The sequence below is a fragment of the Liolophura sinensis genome, chromosome 6 (assembly GCF_032854445.1).
Source record: "Liolophura sinensis isolate JHLJ2023 chromosome 6, CUHK_Ljap_v2, whole genome shotgun sequence".
Classification (NCBI taxonomy): Eukaryota; Metazoa; Mollusca; class Polyplacophora; order Chitonida; family Chitonidae; genus Liolophura; species Liolophura sinensis.
The window spans coordinates 55716273-55738974 of record NC_088300.1 but is presented as its reverse complement, the minus strand read 5'-3'; the positions used below and the strand labels follow the sequence as shown (position 1 = coordinate 55738974).

At 38.1% G+C, this 22702-nt stretch overlaps 2 protein-coding genes across 4 annotated transcripts in view; one reads left to right on the top strand and one right to left on the bottom strand.

The window, feature by feature from the left end:
• Positions 1–14405, bottom strand: part of LOC135468345 (cilia- and flagella-associated protein 43-like) — a 31333-nt gene extending 16928 nt beyond the window's left edge. Inside the window, exons 1-21 of one of the 2 annotated variants that reach the window (XM_064746544.1) lie at positions 14390–14405; positions 12685–12935; positions 12191–12284; positions 11721–11888; positions 10272–10536; positions 9879–9987; positions 9325–9401; positions 8924–9055; positions 8296–8412; positions 7408–7488; positions 6416–6564; positions 5915–6018; positions 5040–5186; positions 4605–4786; positions 4037–4180; positions 3610–3737; positions 2599–2773; positions 2255–2359; positions 1902–1979; positions 695–820; positions 298–402 (exon numbers count right to left, since the gene is read on the bottom strand). In XM_064746544.1, coding sequence (XP_064602614.1) covers positions 298–402; positions 695–820; positions 1902–1979; positions 2255–2359; positions 2599–2773; positions 3610–3737; positions 4037–4180; positions 4605–4786; positions 5040–5186; positions 5915–6018; positions 6416–6564; positions 7408–7488; positions 8296–8412; positions 8924–9055; positions 9325–9401; positions 9879–9987; positions 10272–10536; positions 11721–11888; positions 12191–12284; positions 12685–12802 — 2604 coding nt within the window. In that variant the 5' untranslated portion in view covers positions 12803–12935; positions 14390–14405. Of the gene's footprint in view, positions 1–297; positions 403–694; positions 821–1901; positions 1980–2254; positions 2360–2598; positions 2774–3609; positions 3738–4036; positions 4181–4604; positions 4787–5039; positions 5187–5914; positions 6019–6415; positions 6565–7407; positions 7489–8295; positions 8413–8923; positions 9056–9324; positions 9402–9878; positions 9988–10271; positions 10537–11720; positions 11889–12190; positions 12285–12684; positions 12936–14107; positions 14228–14389 lie in introns of those variants that run through there. The other variant, XM_064746543.1, reaches the window with a different exon arrangement.
• A 340-nt stretch (positions 14406–14745) lies between these two features.
• Positions 14746–22633, top strand: LOC135468207 (stAR-related lipid transfer protein 7, mitochondrial-like). 2 transcript variants are annotated; one of them, XM_064746330.1, is made up of 8 exons: positions 14746–15254; positions 16813–16964; positions 17730–17779; positions 19208–19318; positions 19829–19873; positions 21090–21227; positions 21650–21734; positions 22418–22633. In XM_064746330.1, the coding sequence occupies exons 1-8, from the start codon at positions 14815–14817 to the stop codon at positions 22546–22548; spliced, it is 1152 nt and encodes a 383-aa protein (XP_064602400.1). In that variant the 5' UTR covers positions 14746–14814; the 3' UTR covers positions 22549–22633. The 2 variants fall into 2 exon arrangements, with proteins under 2 accessions (XP_064602400.1, XP_064602401.1); XM_064746331.1 differs by lacking the exon at positions 22418–22633 and adding an exon at positions 22049–22088.
• Positions 22634–22702: the final 69 nt, after the last annotated feature.

The following is a 22702-nucleotide window of genomic DNA, read 5'->3' as shown; positions in this document are numbered from 1 at the left end:
CATCAGTAAATAAAGACAAGACCCACACATGATTGTAGAAAGAAATATATATGGATTTCTTGATGTGGTACTGTTGACAGTTATGTAGAAAATAAATAATAAACATGTTACATTTCTCAAGTGAAATGATACCATTTCTAGCCGTGATAAATCAGCGTGATAAATCCCTTGGCCAAATTTTTGATACCCTGGCATAAGCTATTCACTTAAAAAAGCTATGGACTTTTAGCAATGTATCCTAACTATTGCAAACTTACACTTGTTTATAAAACGTGTGGGAAGTATTAACTGACTCACCAGAATTGAACGACCTTTGACCTCCAAACTGTCCCAACATTCTGTTTTGATCTTCTCTTTCAAGTACATTTTGGCAAGATTATCAAATTCAATTTCTTCTTTAATCTGAAATAAAAAGGAAACGATCAAACATGAACAGCAACTACTGGAGATGATTCGTGCAAAAGTTGACAAACAATCACAGTTTACACTCCAAAGTAAACACACTGCCTTATACTTTACATAATCAGAATCTTTTCATGATACATTTCAACATCAGGAAACATATTTGTGAGGACCCAACAATACATACAAAAATACACATATATAAGGCATACAAAAAGCAAATAAACTGTAACATTCTCACATGGAGCCAGCTCACACAATGTGTCATTTCCAAAATGGTATAGAGAGTTACCTTTTGTAAGAGTGCCTCTCCCTCATTCTGTAGCCTGACTTGCTCATCAATATCTAGGTCAAACTCATGGTGCCCCAGCTTCTCCAGATCTGGCAGAGTCTCATTGGCTCGCATCATTTTCTGAATCTATTGACAAGAAACAGAGTCAATTCACAATACTAACACCTCTGATGCTGATACATAATCCATAGCATATACATACAGCCAATATACATATTCAGCAAGAGAAAGCAATTAAGTGTTGTCTGAGAATAATAGTCAGGAGCTTATTAATTCCACACTGAAGCAATGCTCACTATGCATGTACAGAGTGAACACGGAATATGGAAATAATATATATGTAAGAGGTAAAGTGTAGCTTACTGGTATATTAGATGTCTCGGTAATATTGAAACCAGATGTGCAGTTGTGACGGCGACTCTCCCTTACACTCAGCTGACATGGTACACATCCTAGCTACCTGTCATCACTTAGAGACAAGCTTTCTTGGATATAGCCAGACAGGGAATGGTCACACAGGAAGTCGATTTTAATGGCCACAACAAATTCTGGTATAGGTCAAGATACAGTTCCTGGATCGTTTTAACAACTAGGGTGGACATGGGAAAATGTGTTCCTTTCAAGTTGTATATATAGGACCTACATGGAATTCAGATTAAGTATACATTTTGTTTGCACAGAGTTAGCATACAGTTAGCTTCATCGAGTATAATAGTCAGTGGCTGATTAGGAGGTTGAGTGTTTGAAACTTTGTGACACTGGAGATGGTAGGAAGAAACGACTGATAACAGTTCTGGTCCTTGCCATGGACATCTGGCCAGAACGGAGATGCTCTTCCTGGGGGTGCCCGTCACTTGGTCCCACATCCCAGTGCTGATGAGGCACAGGATGGTGGCTTGAATGGCCTATAGCAGGGGTTTCTGTGAGCACTAGGGTTGTACATAAGGTTTCATAAGGTTTAAGAGTTACACATACTGTATATCTGTATATATAAAAAAGAGCAGTGTAAATAAACTAGCATAGCTACTCTCTCAATTCCGAACATTTGTGTTGTTTCTTCGGATAAGCAATTACTTGTTGCCTCCATTAGTTAAAATACATGTGCTTATTATATCCGGGTGCGCGGCTTGGTTACTAATTCGACTACAGGTCATAGTAAACGTCTCCCGGCTCGTTAGATATATATATGTTTGTGAGCATCACTCACGGTTCTTCTCATGTCCCGGATTTGTACACGTAGGCCATTCTTGACATCACTGTACTGTTTGTCCTCTTCCTTGTGAGCCTGGTGAAATATATAAACAATCCAGATTAACATAAACACAAACACAAAAACAAGAAACAGCAAAAACACAAGAAACATAACACCAGTGTCACCAGCAGACACAGTAACCACCTTTAATCACCAATCACATTCATGGGGGGACTTAGTGCAATAGAACATGAAAGACTATGTGTTTGACTTTCTGTGGGATTTTGCTGCTATTGCTATTTTGCAATTGTGCAGATCACAAGCAGTGAGAAGATATTACAAAAATGCACATAAGAAAGAAGCCTGACCTCAATTTCACGACACTCCAACCATGTGGCATCTGCTCCAGGTGTTGGGGTGGGAGTGGTGTAAATCTCATCACTGGCTAAAGCTCTTTCCTTTTCTAGCTGCTCCTATATGAACAACAAAGATGTGGTGGGCACATTATAAATAAGATCAACAATATCAAATCTGTATTCCCATAAAATACTATACAAAACACAGGACAAGGAAGAAAACATCGAACTTTTTTGCTGATGTTACATTGGCCATGGTGTCCGCAACAGTGCATTTTAGAAGAGTAAACAATTGGTCATAATGACCATGACTATTATGCTTCATCTACATGATGATAATGATGACATCTATGTACCTTGTCCTCTTTGGGATTACCAGATGCAGGTCTTGATAGGGGAGGGGGTGGCATCCAGTCTTCCAAGCCCTGAAGACACGCATCCTGCTCTTGCTGTCTTTGTAACATCCTTGAGCGCCGAGCGCGAGACGATTCCAAGGCTGACTTTGCTCGGCTTACTCCTTGGGGAAAGAATCTGCAACAGCAAACAGCTGCAATCAGTTTTATGGATGGAGGAAACTGGAGTATCCAGCCAAGGACCAACGCCTTTTGGGCGTAAGTTACTAACAAACTTCCCCCACATGCGATATGCACACCATACTGGTGGAAGAGAAGTGATCTTCAACAAACACATGATTACCGTCACCAAGGTAGACAAGAGCGGTGAGAGTGGTAGAATCTACAAACTGCTTGTCCAAGGTCGAGTCTGAACCCACATCATATGTCCTAGCGACTGAAAGGTAAACACCCGTAAAACACTAGGCCACTGCCTGCTCTCATGGCAAAATATAGAGTTCAAGTAAGACAAAAAAAAACTGTTATGGTGTCAATGTATAGGATAAAAGTATACAAATATCTAACAATAGAATACAAATTACTTAATGAATACATGGGCACCCTTAAGTGAAGGCTGAAATAAGTTCATGGTAAATTTCTCAGTTATTCTTTCATCACATCTGTTAATAATACATTTATATTTTCCATTGGGTTTTGATGCTTTACTCCAGAATATTTCACAAATACATGTATGTCATCAGTCAGATCTATCAGTAGAAGAAACCAGAGTGTCTGAAGTAAACCACCACCCTGTGGTAAGTAATTTTCTTCCCATGACCCACAGATGTTGAACTGAAATGCAAGATTAATGTGTACAGCATATTGGTGGTTTCAAACTTGTATGACCAGTACAGGCTTGTCAACTGCTTGTTGCCACCAGGGCCCTGAGAGCAGTGAAAAATGACAGAATGTAGACAATCCCCTATCTGATGCTTGGACTGACCAATCCACATCCGTGTGAACATGTTTACTTACTGCCATTTGTAACAGGTGAGGGCATCATCTTGAGTGAGTGTCAGAAGTCGGGTACAGTCATCTGAGTACACAGCACTCTGAACTCCCCCACAGATATAGCTGCTAGCCTGCACATTGACTGGGCTCTCCTGTAAAAATCATAGAGAAACATGTCATCATTGACCAATTAACATCAAAGAATTGGTGGATCATTTCAGAACTTGTCACTTTGTTATATTGAAGAACATAATTAGGATTAGATGTAAAATATCTGATTACAAAATTCATCTTCATTTCATCCAAACTTTCCTGAAAATGAAACATGTCCACAGTTACTCATTTATTCAGCTTAGGATGAAATTTGGGGGCTACTCGGTGAACACCTCACAACAAAGTAACGCTTTCACTGTTTTGAGCTACAAGGTAGTATCGCCAATCTGCCACTTACCATGCCCAGAACAGATCTGACAGAGACCATGCCATCAGTGCCACAGGAGGTTAGCCATTTCTGATGTGGAGACAGGCCGATCACACCCCCTGTCAGCTGATGTCCTTCATACTCCTCTACTGGTGTCAGCTCTATCACTTTTTTCTGTATTAAAACAAGGCAGAATTAATACTATATGCGCCCAAAAGAAGAATACAACCTTAAAACTGAATAAGGTCCACAATGAATGTACACATGCCATTTGGATGGCAATGTTGATTGATGCTGTAGTTTGTTCCAGTGTGTGAATAGGCCATTATCAACCTTAAAAGAACTAGAAGTTGAATGACATATCAAATCAATAAAATTCAGAAACACTAATTTTTTAAAAACAAAAATTTTCCTTTTTTTAAAGGCACAGTTCTAGTTGGTAGCAGTTAATATAGTCTTACTGATTCTTCTATCCAGTTCTTAATTCATTTAATTAGATCACTTACTAAGTGGTTTAACTTATTTTCCAATTTATATAATCTTGAAAATATGTCCAATACAGCTGTTGCTTTCATAACTTTGAGAAAGGTTTGTGTACCTTGTTGATAACTTCCTCAGGTAGAGTGTATTGCTGAATTTTCTTGTTCTGTCCAATGGCATAGAGCATCCCTCCTGCAGTGATGGCAGCTCCATGGATTGGTGAGCTGACAACATAGTTCAGTCTATTGATGGCTGTGACCTTGAACTCTCCTTTAAGGCTTGCTATAGCCTCACTAATGTCTGAAAACAAACATGCAGACACACTGTAAGCACATGAAGGTTAACACTTCACAAATTCCCATTGAAAATTGCATAACAATTTCAGAATTCAACAAGACATTAACTCTGAGAAAAATTAACACCTTAACATTTGTGTCTATAATTATCACTTGAAAAAAGAATGAATAATAAATAAAACAGGCATGCAGAGTGTATTTGATACAATTTAGTTTTCTTGACAAGCTGCTTTATCTGAACCTCATTTGTACTTTACCTTCGCGGAGACTGTGAGAGATTTCAAAAGAACATAGGTTAGTTGCTCCGGCTTTATCAGGGCTGTTGCCAGAAGTTATTATGACCATCAAATCTCCTACTTTAGGCTCTGTGTATGTGGATATGCTTTTTATATGTCCTTTAACATCTGCAAAGAAAAAAGGTTATTTAACATCTTGAAAATGAATTAATACATTAATATTACGTATAAATGTAAGTACAACAAAATATGACACCTTGGTCATTCGGCACATGCATAACATCCTTAACAACTGGTAGATCACAATCAAAACCTGTGATCAAAATGTTCCATTTTAGTGGCATTTAGAAGTTGGAAGTATAACAGGATTTAGAAGTTGGTAGTAACATACCATACATGAGTGTATGACAGCTTCCTTCATTATATAATGCGGTGAGACTGTTTGAAATTTATAGCACTATCAGTAATTGAGGTGATATTGTGCTTATAGCATTCAAACTACAGGAGTTTTGAATAACTACGCTGAGAAATATGTTTGTTTGTGGAGGGCAGATAAAATGGTTGTCATCTCTATAACTCAACCATAAAAGAAAATTTAATTATAAACATTCAAAGGAGAAATCAGAAAGGAACCAAAAAGATACACACAATACAATGCTGTTATGCTGTTCAGTACAAATTTACTATTGTTACAAATACAATGCTTGACATGAAATTCTAAAGTTGTGAGCTCTTGACACAGAAATCAGATTCTCACTGAATCAATTCCAGGGCTGCACTGTTTGTCAAAACATCTCTAAAGGAAGCTATATCATAGATTTTTGGCAAAATGCTGATCAGTACAAATCCAATCAAATGTCTCCTATTATTTGAGTATAGCCCAACTAATTACTTACCTGTGTGTCCCAAGACCTTGAAGTTTTCAGAAGCCCTCCCATCCATCAAAAACACATGTCCATCATCAGATGAGCACAAGAGAAAATTACCCAGCTGATCAAATCTGAAAGGGTGTTATATAGTCAATGTTAAAACCACAACGTTTATATTGTCAACCTATTTCCTGGAGTAGCGTAATCTTGGTGTTATTATGAAGACGCCGTGGCAGTTCATATACCTGATCAAGCAAAGCAAGATAACAAAAAATAAACACAACAAAAACAACAACAACAACAACAACAGATACTGCACTGGGGCCAAAAACAGGTCATAAAATATTTCGCTGAAGATGAAACTTTCTAGTAAGATATTCTATCTTCCAAACAAACTACATAACACCTTTCTATAAAGATCAAAAGAACTCACAGAATCAGGCAACATGATTAACTTGGGGACTCAGAGTCCATAAATTGACTTCAGTGTTTAAAGGGTACATGTGAACTGTAGAGTTGTGCACTTACACAAGTCGCAGAACGGGGCCCACATACATGTGACACCTGTGCACGAGTCTGATGTTCTCCATGTTGTTACAGTCCACCATGTACACATGGCCAGTGGCAGTGCCCACAGCAACAAAGTGACACAGGGGACTGCATGCAAGAGCCGTACACTACAAAAATATGAAGGCAGACTGCATTAACTACATTCTGTGAGAACTGAGTTTGGTACAAAGTTAAATCATTAATGGCATTTTTCACCACATGACACAATCCTAAACAAAACCTCCATAAATCTCACAGTTTTAAAGAAAATTCCATTCAATAATGGATTTCTAATTATATACTGATGAATACATACATACACTACATGTGGATTAGTGTCCACATGTAGCTTCTCTTCTTAGTTATAAATATTATAACCTGTTCAAACAGTATGTTACCATGAGAGTCTCTGAGAAAAGTAATAATGATTTTAAATTCATAAAAAGAAACAGATATACTACTCCAGCAGTCTCCAGCTGGCCAGCCTGTACGGCTCAGCGGGCGATGTCATAGATCACCACTTCAAGTCTAAATGGCCTAAATAACCAGGGAATTCATATAAAAATGATGTCACTTTCTAGATGGATGCTAGCTACACAGAAGGATTCTTCATCGACTTGTTTCTACAACCGTATGCAAAACAGCAAACCATTTCATTGAGAAATCTGACATGCTTGTTGTCACCCTTGTAGTCCTTCTTAACACTGAACTAAATGGCAAAGCTCTGACAGCTCATAAAGGCTGGACTTGTATGACATAATTTGGCAGAGGCTACCAAGTGTTGTAAGAAAAAAATGCATAAAACCAGGATCATTATCTGGTGATTTTAAGTGTCATATTACTTAGATTAATGTACCTTCTTTTAAATATTTTTTCACTCAATTTAACAATATATTCGGAGGTAGCTAGTTATGTGTAAATAATAAATCTGGACACTAATCCTTTAAATTGTATACTGTATTGATGCATACCTGAATGCCTACTGGCATAGAACCAACCAACTTCCCAGTTTCTAGACTCCAGAACTGCAATTCCCCATTCTCACGCAGAGTCTGAAATTAAACCAAATTTACATAGACACAAGGGCTTCACATTAGCTCAAAAGAACAAAAGATGTGTGTATATATATATATATAACATATGACTTTACTTTGGACAGGGAATCCAGGAATAGGATTCTTTTCCTGACTCTTGTAAACTAGGGAAATCTGCTTGGAGTGTCTTTCTTATTTTTTTAAAACAGAATATACACTACTTCACATCATGAAATGTCCAAATTCTGTTTAGTAGTTACAATATATGAATTAGAACTTCCATTCAGAGCAACTTCTTTGTGGTACTAGATTCTGGTGAATCCAGCAAAGCAGACCTTCAACAATCCATTTAGGTTATGGTGAATAAATCTGTGAATGAGAGCTATGCCACATGGCTTTCATTTCATGTGGATTTCAAGGCATTTGACTTTTAATAAAGACACATCAGTGTATCCCAATATTTCTCCATTATCGGGAGCAGTAGATCCAGGATCAATCTTGGGTCGAGTCACACCTAAGACTTTAAAAGAGGAAGTTGTAACTTCCTCGTTTGGCGTTCAGCATGAAGGGGATTGTTCAACAACTGGTTGACTCGTATCAGTATAATGGCTTGGGTGGGGTGACTTACTCGTCTTCGGTAAGTCGTCTCAGTGAAGCAGCACTAAATAAAAGAACAGTGGAAATCCGTCCTGCGACAAGGAGGTACATTACATGCACCCTAAGGATTCCTTCATCGCCATATGACGTCAAACCCCAAGCAATCACTCACTCATTCCATAAACATGATATGAAATTAACCTAAACTAAGATTTTTCTCTGACTTACCACACAGCTTTCACTGCCTGAAGCCAACAGTCCTAGTCCCAATATTTTCCCATGGTTAACATCCAATAATTCCTGCAGACTGTCTTCATTGCCCGGTTCATACATGTATATACAGCCCTACAATTACAAGACTAGTGGTTTAATACATGTATAGAGGAATTCATTGTTTAATGCCATACTGGAGAGAAGTGGTGTTCAGTGAACATAAGGATGTTCGCTCATCCTGAGGAGCACAGTCTACAGCTTATTGTCACTATGGCCCCACAAACAGCGAGGGAAGGGAAATTAAAATATTTCTCTGACAACTCCAATCATGTGTCACTGCACCTTGTGATTGTACGCTGTGAACCTCACCAGTTTATAGATGAACAACTGTCAACAATCCTCAAACAATGTCACTATAAGAATTTTAAAATAAAACCAACATTAAAACACCGTATGACTAGAATGTATATCATTAACAGATTCCCCTACAGTGTGACTATATGTCTACAATTGTATGGTGACATAACCAGATGTACTGAATCATTAAAAATTAACACAGACAATAATCCTAATAAAGTTAAACAGAGAAATAATCTCTCCATTTATACCACCTTGAAGACTAGTACCATCTTCTGTGGCCTACCTGTGGGGATCCCAGTACCATCCTACTGTAGTCGCGTGAAAATCCTATACTATTTACTGCACATCCCACATTACACTGCTCTATGATGTTCACTGAATCAGTGCTGAGGTCAACCAGACGAATTAGCCCATCCTAAACAAAAATAAGGCATCAAAAATACCATGATAACATCATTATTTCACTAAATAATGCTCACAGGACCAAATCAATACAATGAACATTTTGACATCTGAAAAGGAACATACACATGATCTACATGTACACAAATAATAGCAATGATTTATTTATCTCAATGTTACTTAACAATATACAAATAATAACAAGGAGTTTATTTGGTATTCAGTGGCATGGGAAAGAAAAATATGTATTTCATACACAAAAGGAAAAGTAAAATGTCTTACGGAGCCAGCCGTATACAGCCCACGCCTATGAATCTGAATACAGTCTAGGGACCCTTGTACTAATACGCTCCCAGAATCTACAAAACATAGAAACAAACTGTAGTGTAGTACATGTAGTGAAGCGTCCATTTTTTCCATTATAGTTGTGTACCAACATATGTGCACAAGTAACACCAGTAAAATGCAGCATTACATATAACATGGCCTGATTTGAATAATTTCAAAACCCTAATTCCTCAACCTTTTTGCATATGAAAGAGCAACTTTCAGTGCAATTTATGCACCTTTCTAATTTTATTTTGAAAACAAAACTACATTGGTTGGTTGGGCCAATTTCAGGGCTTCACAAAAAATATAATTTTGTTGATCCACATAGAACAATATCTGCAGAATATGCTTGAATAAACACTTTACAAACATGCAAAAAGGTTAAAGAATTACAGTATTACCAAAAACAACTAATCAGGACACAATAATTGCTAAAAAAAAAAATAAACAGAAAAAAGAAAAGATATATGTAAAAAAAGCAGAGTTTGGCTTTACATTTGCCTTACCCTCTGGTACACTCTTCAGTGAAATATTACTGGGTTCTCGGGACTGGAATGCACTGCCTATTGTGCATGGGTTGTATAAGACATATGGCTTCAAATTCTCCCCATCAACCTGCAGAATATATGTACACATACACATTTACCATAAGATCTATTTTAGGCTGCAATGCAAAAAAAAATCCACCTAGAAAACTCATAATGAATAGCTTTTAAACATAACTTCATTAAAAAATGTGGACGATGTGCGTGAACAATGAAATAATAAAAGAATTAACCTGCTTCATGAAATCAAATATGTTGATCACTGAAAACGTTTTCATGGAAGAGACCACTGTGCATGGTGTCGTAGAACTCAAATCTTATTCAAAATGATGGTACTTAACACTCCGCACTCACCAAAAGCAGCTGTCCCCCTCTACAACCTACATAGAGGTCTCCCTTAGGTCCCCAGGCATGTGACACTGGAATCATTCTCTCTGTATTATCCTGAAGCTGATCTAAACGTTCTGCTATAGATCCCACCAACCCTGCTTTGGCTGCTTTAGGGACATCCACAGTAAAGTTGGTCATACGTGTAGACGTACGGGTGGTGTTATTCCTCTCTCTCTCAACCTGATTTTCACTGCCAGGGGAGCAATCTGCTGGCAGGATACTGACTTGACTGCAACAAGGGATAACACAGGTTTAAAGGATTAGTGTCCAGATTTAGCTACTGGTTCTAATTATAAAGATTATAACCTGTTTATACAGTATGTTACCAGGAGGGCTTCTGAGAAGCCTAATAATGACTTTAATCTACCAAAAACAATAGATTTACTGTCAGAGCCGATCTCCAGCTGGCCACCCCGTATGGCTCAGGGGGTGACATCATAGATCGCCAACCGAAGTCTAGCTGGCCTAAATAAAATGCAAATTTTTATAAAAATAAAATGTCTTTTTTTAGAAGTTTTCTATCTACACAAGAGCGAATATACTGCCACATCACTTTGAACCCATATTGGATGACGTTAAAGTTTCGATTTATGACACTGACATCTCTGGCCAGACTTCAGATTATGTGTTTTCTGGCGCTGAATTCGATCTTTGCGTTGAACTTGTATGACATGATTTGGCGGAGACTACTGAGTGGTGGTGGAAAAAATGCAAAAAATCAGCCTAACTATGTAGAGATTTTAAGTGGCATGTGACTCAGATTAATGTCCCTTTTTTCAATATTTTTTATACTCTATTTAACAATATATACAGGGGTAGCTAATTATGATTAAATAGTATATCTGCACACTAATCCATTAATAGTTAGTCTTCAAGTCACAACAGCAGTGAAATCCCTTAACGCTGTGACATCAACATTTTAGAGCATGGTAAGGTCAATTTAAAAGGCTAAGCTATAGGTTGATATCATATAGAGTTATCCGAATACAATAAATATCTTCAACTATCAGAAGTACAAGTGTACACTCCATTAGCAATTACAGAAAACTAGTGTTGTGTTGTTTGTATAATGCCTAGAGATACTATTAATATCAATATTTTGATGATGGGAGTATAAGAGTATTTGCCCATAACACCCACCTCATTTTAAAAGGACAAATGTGTATCCAGTTAATGTTTCATCAAACAAATCTTGGAACATCACAACGAAATTGCATTTCATTATTACTCTTATTTGTACATTGAACAACAAGATAAACAACAGAAGAACATGGATAAATACTAATATTCCAGTAGATCTGAAACTTGTTAACTGATACGCTTTTATGAAAAGTGATGATGACACATGTAGCATGTCCTGCTTTATATAATATCTACAGCATGTGCACCTAGTGTTTAGCCGAACGGTCTCACCTGGGTTTGAAGATGAAATTGGTGTCACACTGCTCTATCTCCCAGACAGTGATTTCTGCCTCTGAGGTGATGCACAGCTGATGCCAGTTAGCAGGATTGAAAGTCACGCTAGTTGGTGTGTGATGACTCAGGTTTACACTGGCCAGTTTTTCTCCACTTGCATAGAGCCTGTCTCACACAATTCAGAAAAAATTTTCATAAGAATGTATGCTTTTTCATAGTACATAATTTTGTAATGGAACAAGAGCTGTTTTATCTGACTGATAGCCTGATGTATGCTGAAGCCATAATGGTAGGATCTATCAAATTTAACATGAACACTGACTCACTGGGGCATCAAGGACTTTTGTGTTATTTTGTGTATTAATACACAAACACTAACACACATTTCCAAGTAATGCTGTATGATCTGTAAGAGCAGAGGGTAAGTTATGTCTTACAAACATCTAGAACATACACTTTGCACTCACCAGAGGCCCATTGTAAAGTCTGGGATACCAGAGACACTGACAAGGTAGTCACCAGATGAGAAAGTCAAGTGACTGAACTCCAGTTTAGCTCCACCTGAAATGCCAAAACTGACAGTGTCAAGCATGCACTACTGTACCGGAAGCAACTAATGCACCACATATACTTCACATCTTTGTGAAACTGGGCCCTGGGTCAAGTAATTATTATGGAATATATACGTTAAAAAAGTGGGATAGCTTTAATATACACACACATATATATACATATACAATAAAACAATGTACAATCCAATGGAGTTGGATGGTAATTACATTGTTCTGCTTCAGGTCACAAGTACTCTACAGTGTAGTGTATGGTTACCATACGATACCTTACAAAATTTATTCCAGCAACTTTGGACTAAGGAAACAGCATAGCTTTGAACAAAGTAGTCATTATTTTTTGGACACTTCTCACGCAACAGTACATAAATTCCCACATCACTAACCCTCACCTTCCATAACTGACACCTCATCAAACAATGGATAACTGTACACATATATTTTTGGTTGGGAGCATTGACTAGCCACAGCAAAAGTTTTATGACCATGATGGATAGCCATGGGTCCCATTCCTTCATGTGGAAAGGCAAACACTTCTTCATGGCCATCTTCATGATGGAATTTGATATTCTTCCCACATCCAAAACAAAAAACTCCTCTGTCAATGTAGGTGACAGGTGAACCGTTATAACCTTGAGCCCATCTGAAAGAAACAACAGAATTCTATATTAAAGCTGAATCATATATATGTATCTGGATTATTCTCTTTGCTCCACAGAACAGGTGCAATGATTTCTTTGAGGTGAATCAAAGATTTATTACTACAGTAAATTTATTTCCCATTTTTTCAAACTTACACAAGTACATGCTTTGACTTTCATAATAGGTCATTTGTTTCTGTACCTGTATTTTCATAAGTTTAACTGGAGCAGAATAAAATACATACACATGTATAATCATACACTGAATTCATGCCGTGCAAAATGGCATAGAAAGAGCGGCTTTTTCACATTCATTTTCTGGCAGCTCTATATAAAAAGGATGATAAATACCATTGCACAGGACATTGACTGTTACTTGGGGGTTTGTTTTGTACAAAGCATAGCTACAAGTAAATTCCATGGTCTATGATTGGCCTCAGTGACTTCTCGCATTCAACTCACTACAGGAAATTAGGGCATGATCTGTTGTATTTGAGTTCTAACATGTGATTAAAGCTTCATAATTGTGCACAGCACATGATGTGATTTGATTAAGTGATATATTAATGAGAGGTTATGGTTGAAAAAATTTCATCATGTGAACGGAGCATACGGCATGAACTCATGCAACTCATTGCAGACATGTGCTGTAAACAACCCACCAAATTTCCCTTACAGCACTGCTTCCTTTCAAGCATGTTATTGTAAGAATTTTAGAGATCATACGAAGTTGCTTGATGTGTGGCTACTTTTGTAGCTGTACCTTTTATTTGACCCTTAAGAGAAATAACTCAGAGGTATTTACTTAACCATGTCATAAGTTTCATACAATTTTACAATGCATACAGGCCCTATCCATTTCTATTAAAGTAACGCTTAGTTCTATTTCTAAACATACAGATATCCATTGTAGAATATATGTATGTACATACAAAAAGGAAGATATTTATCTAGAAAATGTTTGTCAATGAGATAAGCTTTTGGTGGTAGGAATCATTACTAGTTATAAACAGGCTAAGTCTTTATCGCTAAATTCAACAAGCACACGCAGACATGTTTACAGCTACACAGTGCCCGTTCTGTCAGGGCGTTGGATATATAAGGCAAGGTATGGCTACGAATACACATTTACTTGCCATTTACACACGGTGTAAAATTCAGATAATATACATACGAAAGATCTAAAAGCCCAACTTCATCCATTTCCGCGCCACCTGATCCAGAAGTTTAAACACAATGATCAGGTTAACCGAATCTAAATGAGAAGTTACAAAGCATCGTTCGGCTTCTGTGGTTACTCTAGCAACATAAGGTCTCGCGACAGGCGAGAAATTGCGAGAGAATGTCAAGGTCGCGCAGGGTCAAATAAAAATGCACTCTGTCAAATCCATCCGCCTAGACAAGCATAACTTTCCTTTAACAAGAAGTAAAGCGAATGAATCCAAATTAGCTGTACCAAGGACATACTGTTCTTGACACGAGAAGAGTTACGCCCACAAACGGAAATAATACAACTGAAAACAACACAACATTGTCAACATGGGTGATAATCGTATCAAAGGCGGGCGCGCAGTGGCAATATCTAAAGCTATACAATCCATAAGTTTACAACCCGTCTTAAGTTGTAAAACAGAGATAAAGATAGGCACAAGAAAAAAAAAAGAATAAAAAAGATTACATACAGGGAGTAAAATTGTACATGAATATTGTTGTTTTTCTTCACACAATACCTCGTACTGTATTCTGCTTTTCGATTAGTGCTGTCTTGATGCCATGTGATGTATAAACCACGAAAACTGCACCACCGATAATAGGCGAGTCGATGTGTCTTCTGTTGTAGTATGCTCTAGCAAGGCTACCCGCGTCTGTGTTTTGACGAAAATGAGTGGCAGTACAAGGATTCTGCAAGGCAGAAACGTATTCACAAGAGCAGAAACTATCAAACTGTTTAAAACAGCGCGAGATGCATTGTTCTTGCGTCTGTCTAATCGCAGTGGGAGATGGGGACCGGCCGTTGTGGGATCCGGCGTGCAGAGCATTGCCAGTCAATTTGGCAGAGCATTGAATGAGCGTCTAGTCATTTTAAGTGAACTGTTTGCAAGGCAGTGTAATGCCATAGCAGCACAAAGGGCAAGAAGAACGGCTCAAGTCATGAATTTGTATAGCAGGATATATAGTGAACACTCGCTGAGATTTGTGCTAGAAAGATTACTACGTAGCAACTTCTTCAAGAGAGCGAAAGGTCGGCCAATTTATCTGCTATTTGGTTCCACAGTATTTAACTGGGAGAAGGAAAAGATAAACGACGAGGAGCTGACAAGGTCATTATCGCTGTTGTAGACAGTAACTTTACCAGTGATTAAATTTCATCTTGGTATTTTCTTGAAGTTGATAAATGTACTGGAAGATGAACGTCAACCATTGAAAATCTGGGGTTGAGTTCATCAATGACACTGTTGAATGACACTTGTAAAACTAAAACAAAGAACAAAAAAACAAATTATCTTGGGCTATGTTTATGTACAAACATACCAGCATTGACTTACCTTGCACTCTTCGATTGTCATTGTGCTGTCCTCAGCATAAGGTTGTCTGCGGTATGACATGCTTGTCCCTTATCCCTGTCCATTTCTGCGTATGATGTGTGCCAGTTTAGTGATATGCTTTGCTTGGCAAGCATGCGCTGGACCAAAACTACTTTGTGTACATGACCTGCAAGCATCATCTGTCATTTATGTGGCATGTTTGAAATTTCCGTATAATCACTCGGCACTTCTCTGCTTCTCACATTACCACATATGGAGGCCTATGCGAAAAAAGCCGAAGGTGGGGCGTCTGTCTCCAGGTATTGACGAACGAACATTCATGGAACATACGCGACATGTCACACGTGGCAGAGCTGTGTTAGCCATGTACACTGAGAAGTTTTGCTCTTCTCAGGCAAAGAATTGGACACAGAAGTGGACAGGGATTACAGACAACAACTTCATGTAGTGGACAACAACAGTATGTTGTGCACAGCACACTGAAAACCAAGGAGTGCCGGGTAAGTCAAAGTTTGCATATAGGGCTAATATAGACCCAAAGAGCTAACATGTACCATGAAACCAGTATAAGTAGCAGCCTTTGGTTGAGCAGTTAAAGTGCTTGCCTTTCAAGCGCTATGTGATTCTGCTAATGACTGCTAGTCTGTCCTTGCTAATAAGCAGAGGTGGTCTTTAGCACAGGGTAATGTTTGTGGAAGACCGCTTTTCTTCCACTAGTATACTTTATCTTTAAGTCACTAAAGTTTGCATTGACTTGCCGACAGTCTGTAGTTGACCTCAGGCACTCTGTGTATGCTGGCAGAAAAGCTAATCTGCCTTGAGCGGATGAAGTTGAACGCCTTCTGAAATCTAAGTAAGCATTCGCATGCTCAGGCTCATAGTTAAACCATTTAGATACATATACAAAGATGTTTATGGCTGTTAATGTTAATAATTTTTTTATTTTAGATAGCCTTATAAATTAAATGTTGTATACCACTGATAATCATATATTAGGCTATATTTCAGCTTTCCTGCTGCAAAGATAAACACTTTATTTAAAAGATGACAGACATATATTGGAAGACAGAATTCTCCAGACAGTCACAGCCGAGTCAAACAAATATCATGCTATGTAGGTCAATTTAACACAAACCATGTATTGTATTAATTATTTTGTTTTTTTAAACTATGCATGTGGCATTTTTTTCTGAAATTCCAATCTTGCTGTAACCTAAGCTACTGTACCTTTTCATGAACATGTGTCAGTATGTGAGCGGAGACAAATATTACATAGGGACAGGTGCTGATTGTATGCACCGACTGTGCTGAATTCTGCTTTATTGTTTTCTAGTTGTGTAGAGGACATGGATCATATTATGAAACTACAGAGCGACTCTGTATACGATCGCCATTACATGGACATGTGGGAGATTGTCATTAATCGCCCTCATCTCAAAGCTTGGAGACAGCCGGTCAACGGAACTCACCTGTACCAATATAAAGGTGAGTGCCTTATTAATCACATAACAGAGAGCAAGTTATGTACACCGCATAGTTATGTCTCAGCCTATGCCCATGAGAACAACTGCGTGCTACTGTAACAACACTTATAAAACTGTAACACATGTAAACAGCTAAGAGAGATTTAGGACAGAGAGGTGTGTTATAGGCTATTAACCTGGAGATTAGGAAGTGACCAGGAAAAAAGCTATGGGGTATACTATCTGTTCACAGTAAAATAGAAGATAATTGTTAGAATACTGCCTTTGCAGGTACACTGTATTACATAACAAATATACATGAACTGTATTGTGTGATAGAAGTAATGTGCTGTTTTTCAATGAGAGTTATCTCTCTTAGATCAATTTGGCAATGTGTTTTGGAGATCCTAAAACTAACATGTAATAAATTACAACTAAGCTGATTACATTCTGCTTTACATCCACCATGGTGGATCAGTCTGGTTTTACTGTTCCTCAAAGTCAAAATAATGGGTTGTATGAGACAATTTTCCTATATGTGAGGCTATCAGTGAATTATGGTTTAATAGCACTGTACTCATCCTATTACGTTTTGTATATTACTCAATACACTAAAGTGCACAGAACTTCCTGCTAATTTAAGAAAGTTGTTCAACCTTTGAAGATTCGAGATAAATGTGAAATTCCTGAGCATCCATGGAAATGTGGATATTAGATGTAGGTATAGGCATGAAAACATATCTTGTTGGATAATATTATACATATATCATGTATATGTTTGTTGCAGTGTATGGGTCATTTGATGATATATCTCCCAAGGCCTTCTTCAGTGTTCAGGTCAGAATTTTGATGTTTTCGCATTAATTTTAAAACCATTCAACTTCAGCAGATGCATTCTGGGTTTTGATGTAGAGCAGCTCCACTGTATTATGAAGTTTTGATATCAAAAATGAATATATTGACAGGAAATGTGCCATGGCAAAGCGTTTTATATAAGAAACTTACATGCACTCAGTTGAAAAAAAGTTGATGAATTTGTACATGTATACAGCCCTGATGACTCAGTTGCTAGAGCGTCCACTTCATGGCCTGTAGATCCAGAATCAATCCTGTGGTCAGGTCACACCTAAGACCTTAAAAGAGGAAGTTGCAGCTTCCTTGCTTGACATTCAGCATTAAGGTAGTGCAGTGACTCTTTCCATTAGGGTGGCTTACTTGCCTTTGATAAGTCATCTCAGTGAAGCAACACGAGATATGAGAGTGGTGGAAATTTGTCCTGCAACTAGGAAGCACATTACATGCACCCTCCTTCCTTGTCATATGAATGAAAAATTGTTAGCAGTATAGCAATATTAGCAATATTTTCTAGGAAATTTTATAGGAATATCAAGTAGAAGTAAAATAGAAGTGTAATAAATAAATGAACTAAACTTCACACAAATATGGCGATGCAAGCCATTCTAAATGTAGTTAGCCAGTAGTAAATCGTCTCAGTGAAGCGGCACTAGATAAAAGAGTGGTGGAAATCCGTCCTGCATCAAGGAGGCACATTACATATACTCTAAGGACTCCTTCGTTGTCATATGACTGAAAATTTGTTAAGTACAACATTATTTCCCAAGCACTCATTCACTCACTCCATTGTTTAGCCATTAGCCAGCCATTCGTTAGTCATTAACAATGGTTAATCATTAGCAAGCTGGTAGTTAGTCACTAATCTGCCAGTGGTTAGCCATTAACCCACCAGTCATTAGCCATCAAGTAGTTAGCCACTAGGCAACCAATATTCTGGTGTTAGTCAGTTGTAAGTTAACCATCATCCATCCAGTAAATAGTCATTGGCCAACAAGAACATATAGTTAGCCAGCAGCTTGCCAGTAATTAGTTGCTAGTCAGCAACTTCGTGTAATTAGCCATTCTACTAGCCAACCAGTAATTATTTGTTAGCTAGCAAGTGCATGTCGCCATTAGCCAGCATGTGGTTTGACAGAAAGAGCAACTCGATAAATTAACATATCAACAGTAATAACTACATCATCAGCTGCTCAGAAGTTGTTCAATATTGCCTGCTACTTTAGTGCCGTTAAGCTAGTGGCTGACAAATGAGAACCTTTAGTACATCTGTTCCCAAAACAACTTACTCCTCTAAACTTCCTTTAAACTGTTGTATGATTTTGGGCTTGTTCACACAGATTTCCAGTTATTGTCAGTGAATAAGTTTCTGATAACATTATAGTTTAGTTATGACATTGTGGTGTTCTACAGGTGGACTTGGGGTACCGTAAGGAGTGGGATAAGCTAGTGATCAAGCTGGACTGTATTGACAGAGATGAGGAAAGTGGCTCGGAGCTGGTTCACTGGGTCACACATTTCCCCGTAAGGCAGATTTCTTACTCAACTATTGTCATAGTGCCTCGAGTGGTAAGAAATAATTAACAGCTAATGACTTCTAGGCGCAGCCCTTTTATGCTTGCTGTCAATTTTTGCCAGTAACATTCTTATATTCAATGCATCAAATTATTTTTGTTGAAAACAGTTTTTTGTGTAGACAGTTTAATTTTCAAACAAACCAGGCACATGTACTGTCTCTTGTCTGAACGCGGCCTCCGTGGCTCAGTTGGTTAGTGCGCTAGCGCAGCGTAATGACCCAGGAGTCTCTCACCAATGCGGTCGCTGTGAGTTCACGTACGTGGGAAGGTTTGCAGCAACCTGCAGATGGTCGTGGGTTTCCCCCGTGCTCTGCCCGGTTTCCACCCACCATAATGCTGGCCGCCGTCGTATAAGTGAAATATTCTTGAGTACGGCGTAAAACACCAATCAAATAAATAAATAAATCTTGTCTGAACCTTGTTTCACTTCTGTTGTGTTTCTGTGTCATTTTTTCAGTATCCCATGTACAGCCGAGACTATGTCTTCGTAAGGAGATACCAGGTAACGTTACCCGCCCCGTATGTATTCCCACATGAGAAAAGAAATCTCTCCAAAGTTGACTCCTAGGTGCTAACATTGAGCTGTTTTGGTGGCGCATTAATGCCATTTTGATGTGAACATGTGTGAAGGTGGATATGCCTCTGTGTGTGTGTTAAAGCTTGTGAGAAGGATATCTATTGTGACCTCTGTTGTAATGGCCTGATGAATTTTTGAGGAACATTGCTTTCATTACGGGATTGGTAGGTAGGTGGGTGGGGTTGGTGGGGGGGAGCTATGTGTTTTTGTAAACACCTCTCACAGCCTCCAGCTGTTATTTATCATGATAATAAATTACACATATCCTCTTGAAAGAATTTTTTTTATCACAGTGTTCAGGATTACTGAAGGATTACCGACAACATTTCTATGTAAAATTGTTATTTCTCAGAAACTGGTAAAGGTAGAAAAATCAAACCACAAAGTCCTAATGAGTAGCGTATGAAGCAACTTTTGACGTTTTGTGCTGTTTTACCAGTAACGTGGTTCAGTGACCATTTTGAATCTTATTGATAAGTTAAAAATCTTCTTCTCCAAATCGGCTAAACCTATCGAGATAAACTTTTTGTTTACAGTTTTTAGGTGGAGCTCCCTACCCATATTGTAAAGATTTTTTAGTTTGGTATGCAAATAAGGCCAAAAATGACCAATGAACTTGGCTCAAAAGTAGGCCAATTTTTAAAACTGCTTAAAATCATTAAACAAACACCCTGACGACACAATTACAAATCTGCCAGGATTGTTTTTGCACTGTATGTTGTTTTCATGTTATGACCAAAAAACCAACAAAAATTTGACAAAACTGTCCTATATAAATAAAAAGGGGGTTTTGTGCTAGACTGCCTGAAACCATTGACTGCAATGTATTTTTTGTCTTTTGCTTTCTGTCACCAACTTTGTAACAATGTGTTTTTTCTTTTTTTGTATGGCTATCAGCACAAAATCAAAGTCGCCTGATCTCTATGCTAGTCTTTAGTATTCGGCCAATTTTAAATGGTGCCTGGCAGTCTAGAGTTCAAATCCAATACATTCCTTTCCTTTTTTTCGTTTTTCTTTTCCCCATTATCATGAACTTTATAGACATCAGGCCACCAGAAATGGAAAAATATAGTAACATGGACCCCAGTAACACTGTTGGATAACTGCTTTACTTAATATTGAGATGGTGACTCCATTGCAGGTTGACCGGGAAAATAATGTGATGGTTCTGACATCTAGAGCAGTGGAACATCCCAGTCTTCCAGTCAGTGAGAGCTATGTGCGAGTGTCAACTTACAATTCTAAGATGGTGATTCGACCACACAGCAGTATTGAAGAGGTATGGGTCACTGCTGCCCATCGGACATAAAGTTTTTGTAATAAAGGTTTATAGCTGGTGGAGTGAGTTGAATACTCTATTGACATGTGACGTGGGGAACAAGGTGGAGTTATTGCGTAATCTTACAAGATTAATACCTAATACAAGATGAAATATTTCTGTTGTTAAAATTGCAAATGTTCCTTAAATGTTCTTGTCAAAAGTTCATGACAGTCTTCATGCTTTATAAATGTTAGACGAATGGGCTTTTTTTTGACTCTGTAAGTTTGAAAATATTGTGGTGTTGAATAGTTCAAATTGTAAATGAATTTACAGCTTATTTTGAAGTTGTGTGAATATTGTACTGTTTAATGCATAAAGGTATAAATTATTGTGTATTTTTTAATTGCCTTTTCACATATTTGCTGATTTTGAATTTTCAGAATGGCTTTGATTATGTCCTCACTTACTATGATGATCCACAAGCTGCCTTCCCAACATTTGCCTATAAATGGATGGCCTCCACTGGTATGTTACCATCTTCTAGTCTTGACACATGTGTATACTTAAGAGCGTTGATTTCTTCACCCCAGGTCTTGGTCAATAACTAGTGTGTGCAGCCCAACTTCCACTACTTTTTGACAATAAGTCTGATTTCATTCAGCCACAGTTGACATCCTGGTACATACACAAACTTTAAGTACTAGTTTATGAATGAACTTGTGACAAGTACATGTAAGGTACATTAGCAAGAATTTTGTACAGGGTGTTCATCAGCTCCCTGTTGCGTAGTAAACTAGATATTTTAAGGGCTTGTCATTTCATTTTTTTTGACTGTTCAGGTTAACTGGTTAGCTGTTGTTGGTTCTGCTGCAGCTTTAGACCTGGAGGTTTGTCAGTTTCCATGGCCAAGTTTCACAAAGATGTCATACATGTACATTAATCGCATATTTAGGACAATGGTAATAGTGACGTATAAAATATCGTACGACAAATGTAAGATAAAATAATGTTGTGTGTGGCTTTGTGAAACTGGGCCCTGGTGATATGTGCTGGTTCCCTCAGCCGACATGTATATACCTGATGTCAGCCTTCTAAATAAAAATCTCTTAAGTATGGTATAAGTATTTCAATGAGGTAAATAAATCTTTTCTGAACATAAAAGATCGGTAAAACTGGTTGTCTGGTATTTGTCATGCTGTTTGTTGCAGGAGTTCCTGACTTTGTTGACAAGCTTCATCAGGCTGCTCAGAATCTACAGGAGCGCGGCAAACAGTGGAGGAGTACTTCAGATGCGGGCACCTACCCCACGTCTTACCATTCTGTAGCCCAGTACTCCTAACACTCTCCCCTAGCTTTCCCATCACACTGCCCTGTAGACAATCTAGCTCGCTCATAGCCCGTTATTATTAATCTCCAACGGTGATTCAGATGCGGGCACCTACCCCACGTCTTACCATTCTGTAGCCCAGTACTCCTAACACTCTCCCCTAGCT

Bases quoted from the DNA above. Each gene is read 5' to 3' on its own strand.
- LOC135468207 (XM_064746330.1), top strand. From the start codon at position 14,815: ATGAGTGGCAGTACAAGGATTCTGCAAGGCAGAAACGTATTCACAAGA. The intron at 17,780-19,207 runs GTCAGAATTTTG...GGTGTTCTACAG, and splicing joins AGGCCTTCTTCAGTGTTCAG to GTGGACTTGGGGTACCGTAA. The intron at 21,735-22,417 runs GTATGTTACCAT...TGTTTGTTGCAG, and splicing joins TAAATGGATGGCCTCCACTG to GAGTTCCTGACTTTGTTGAC.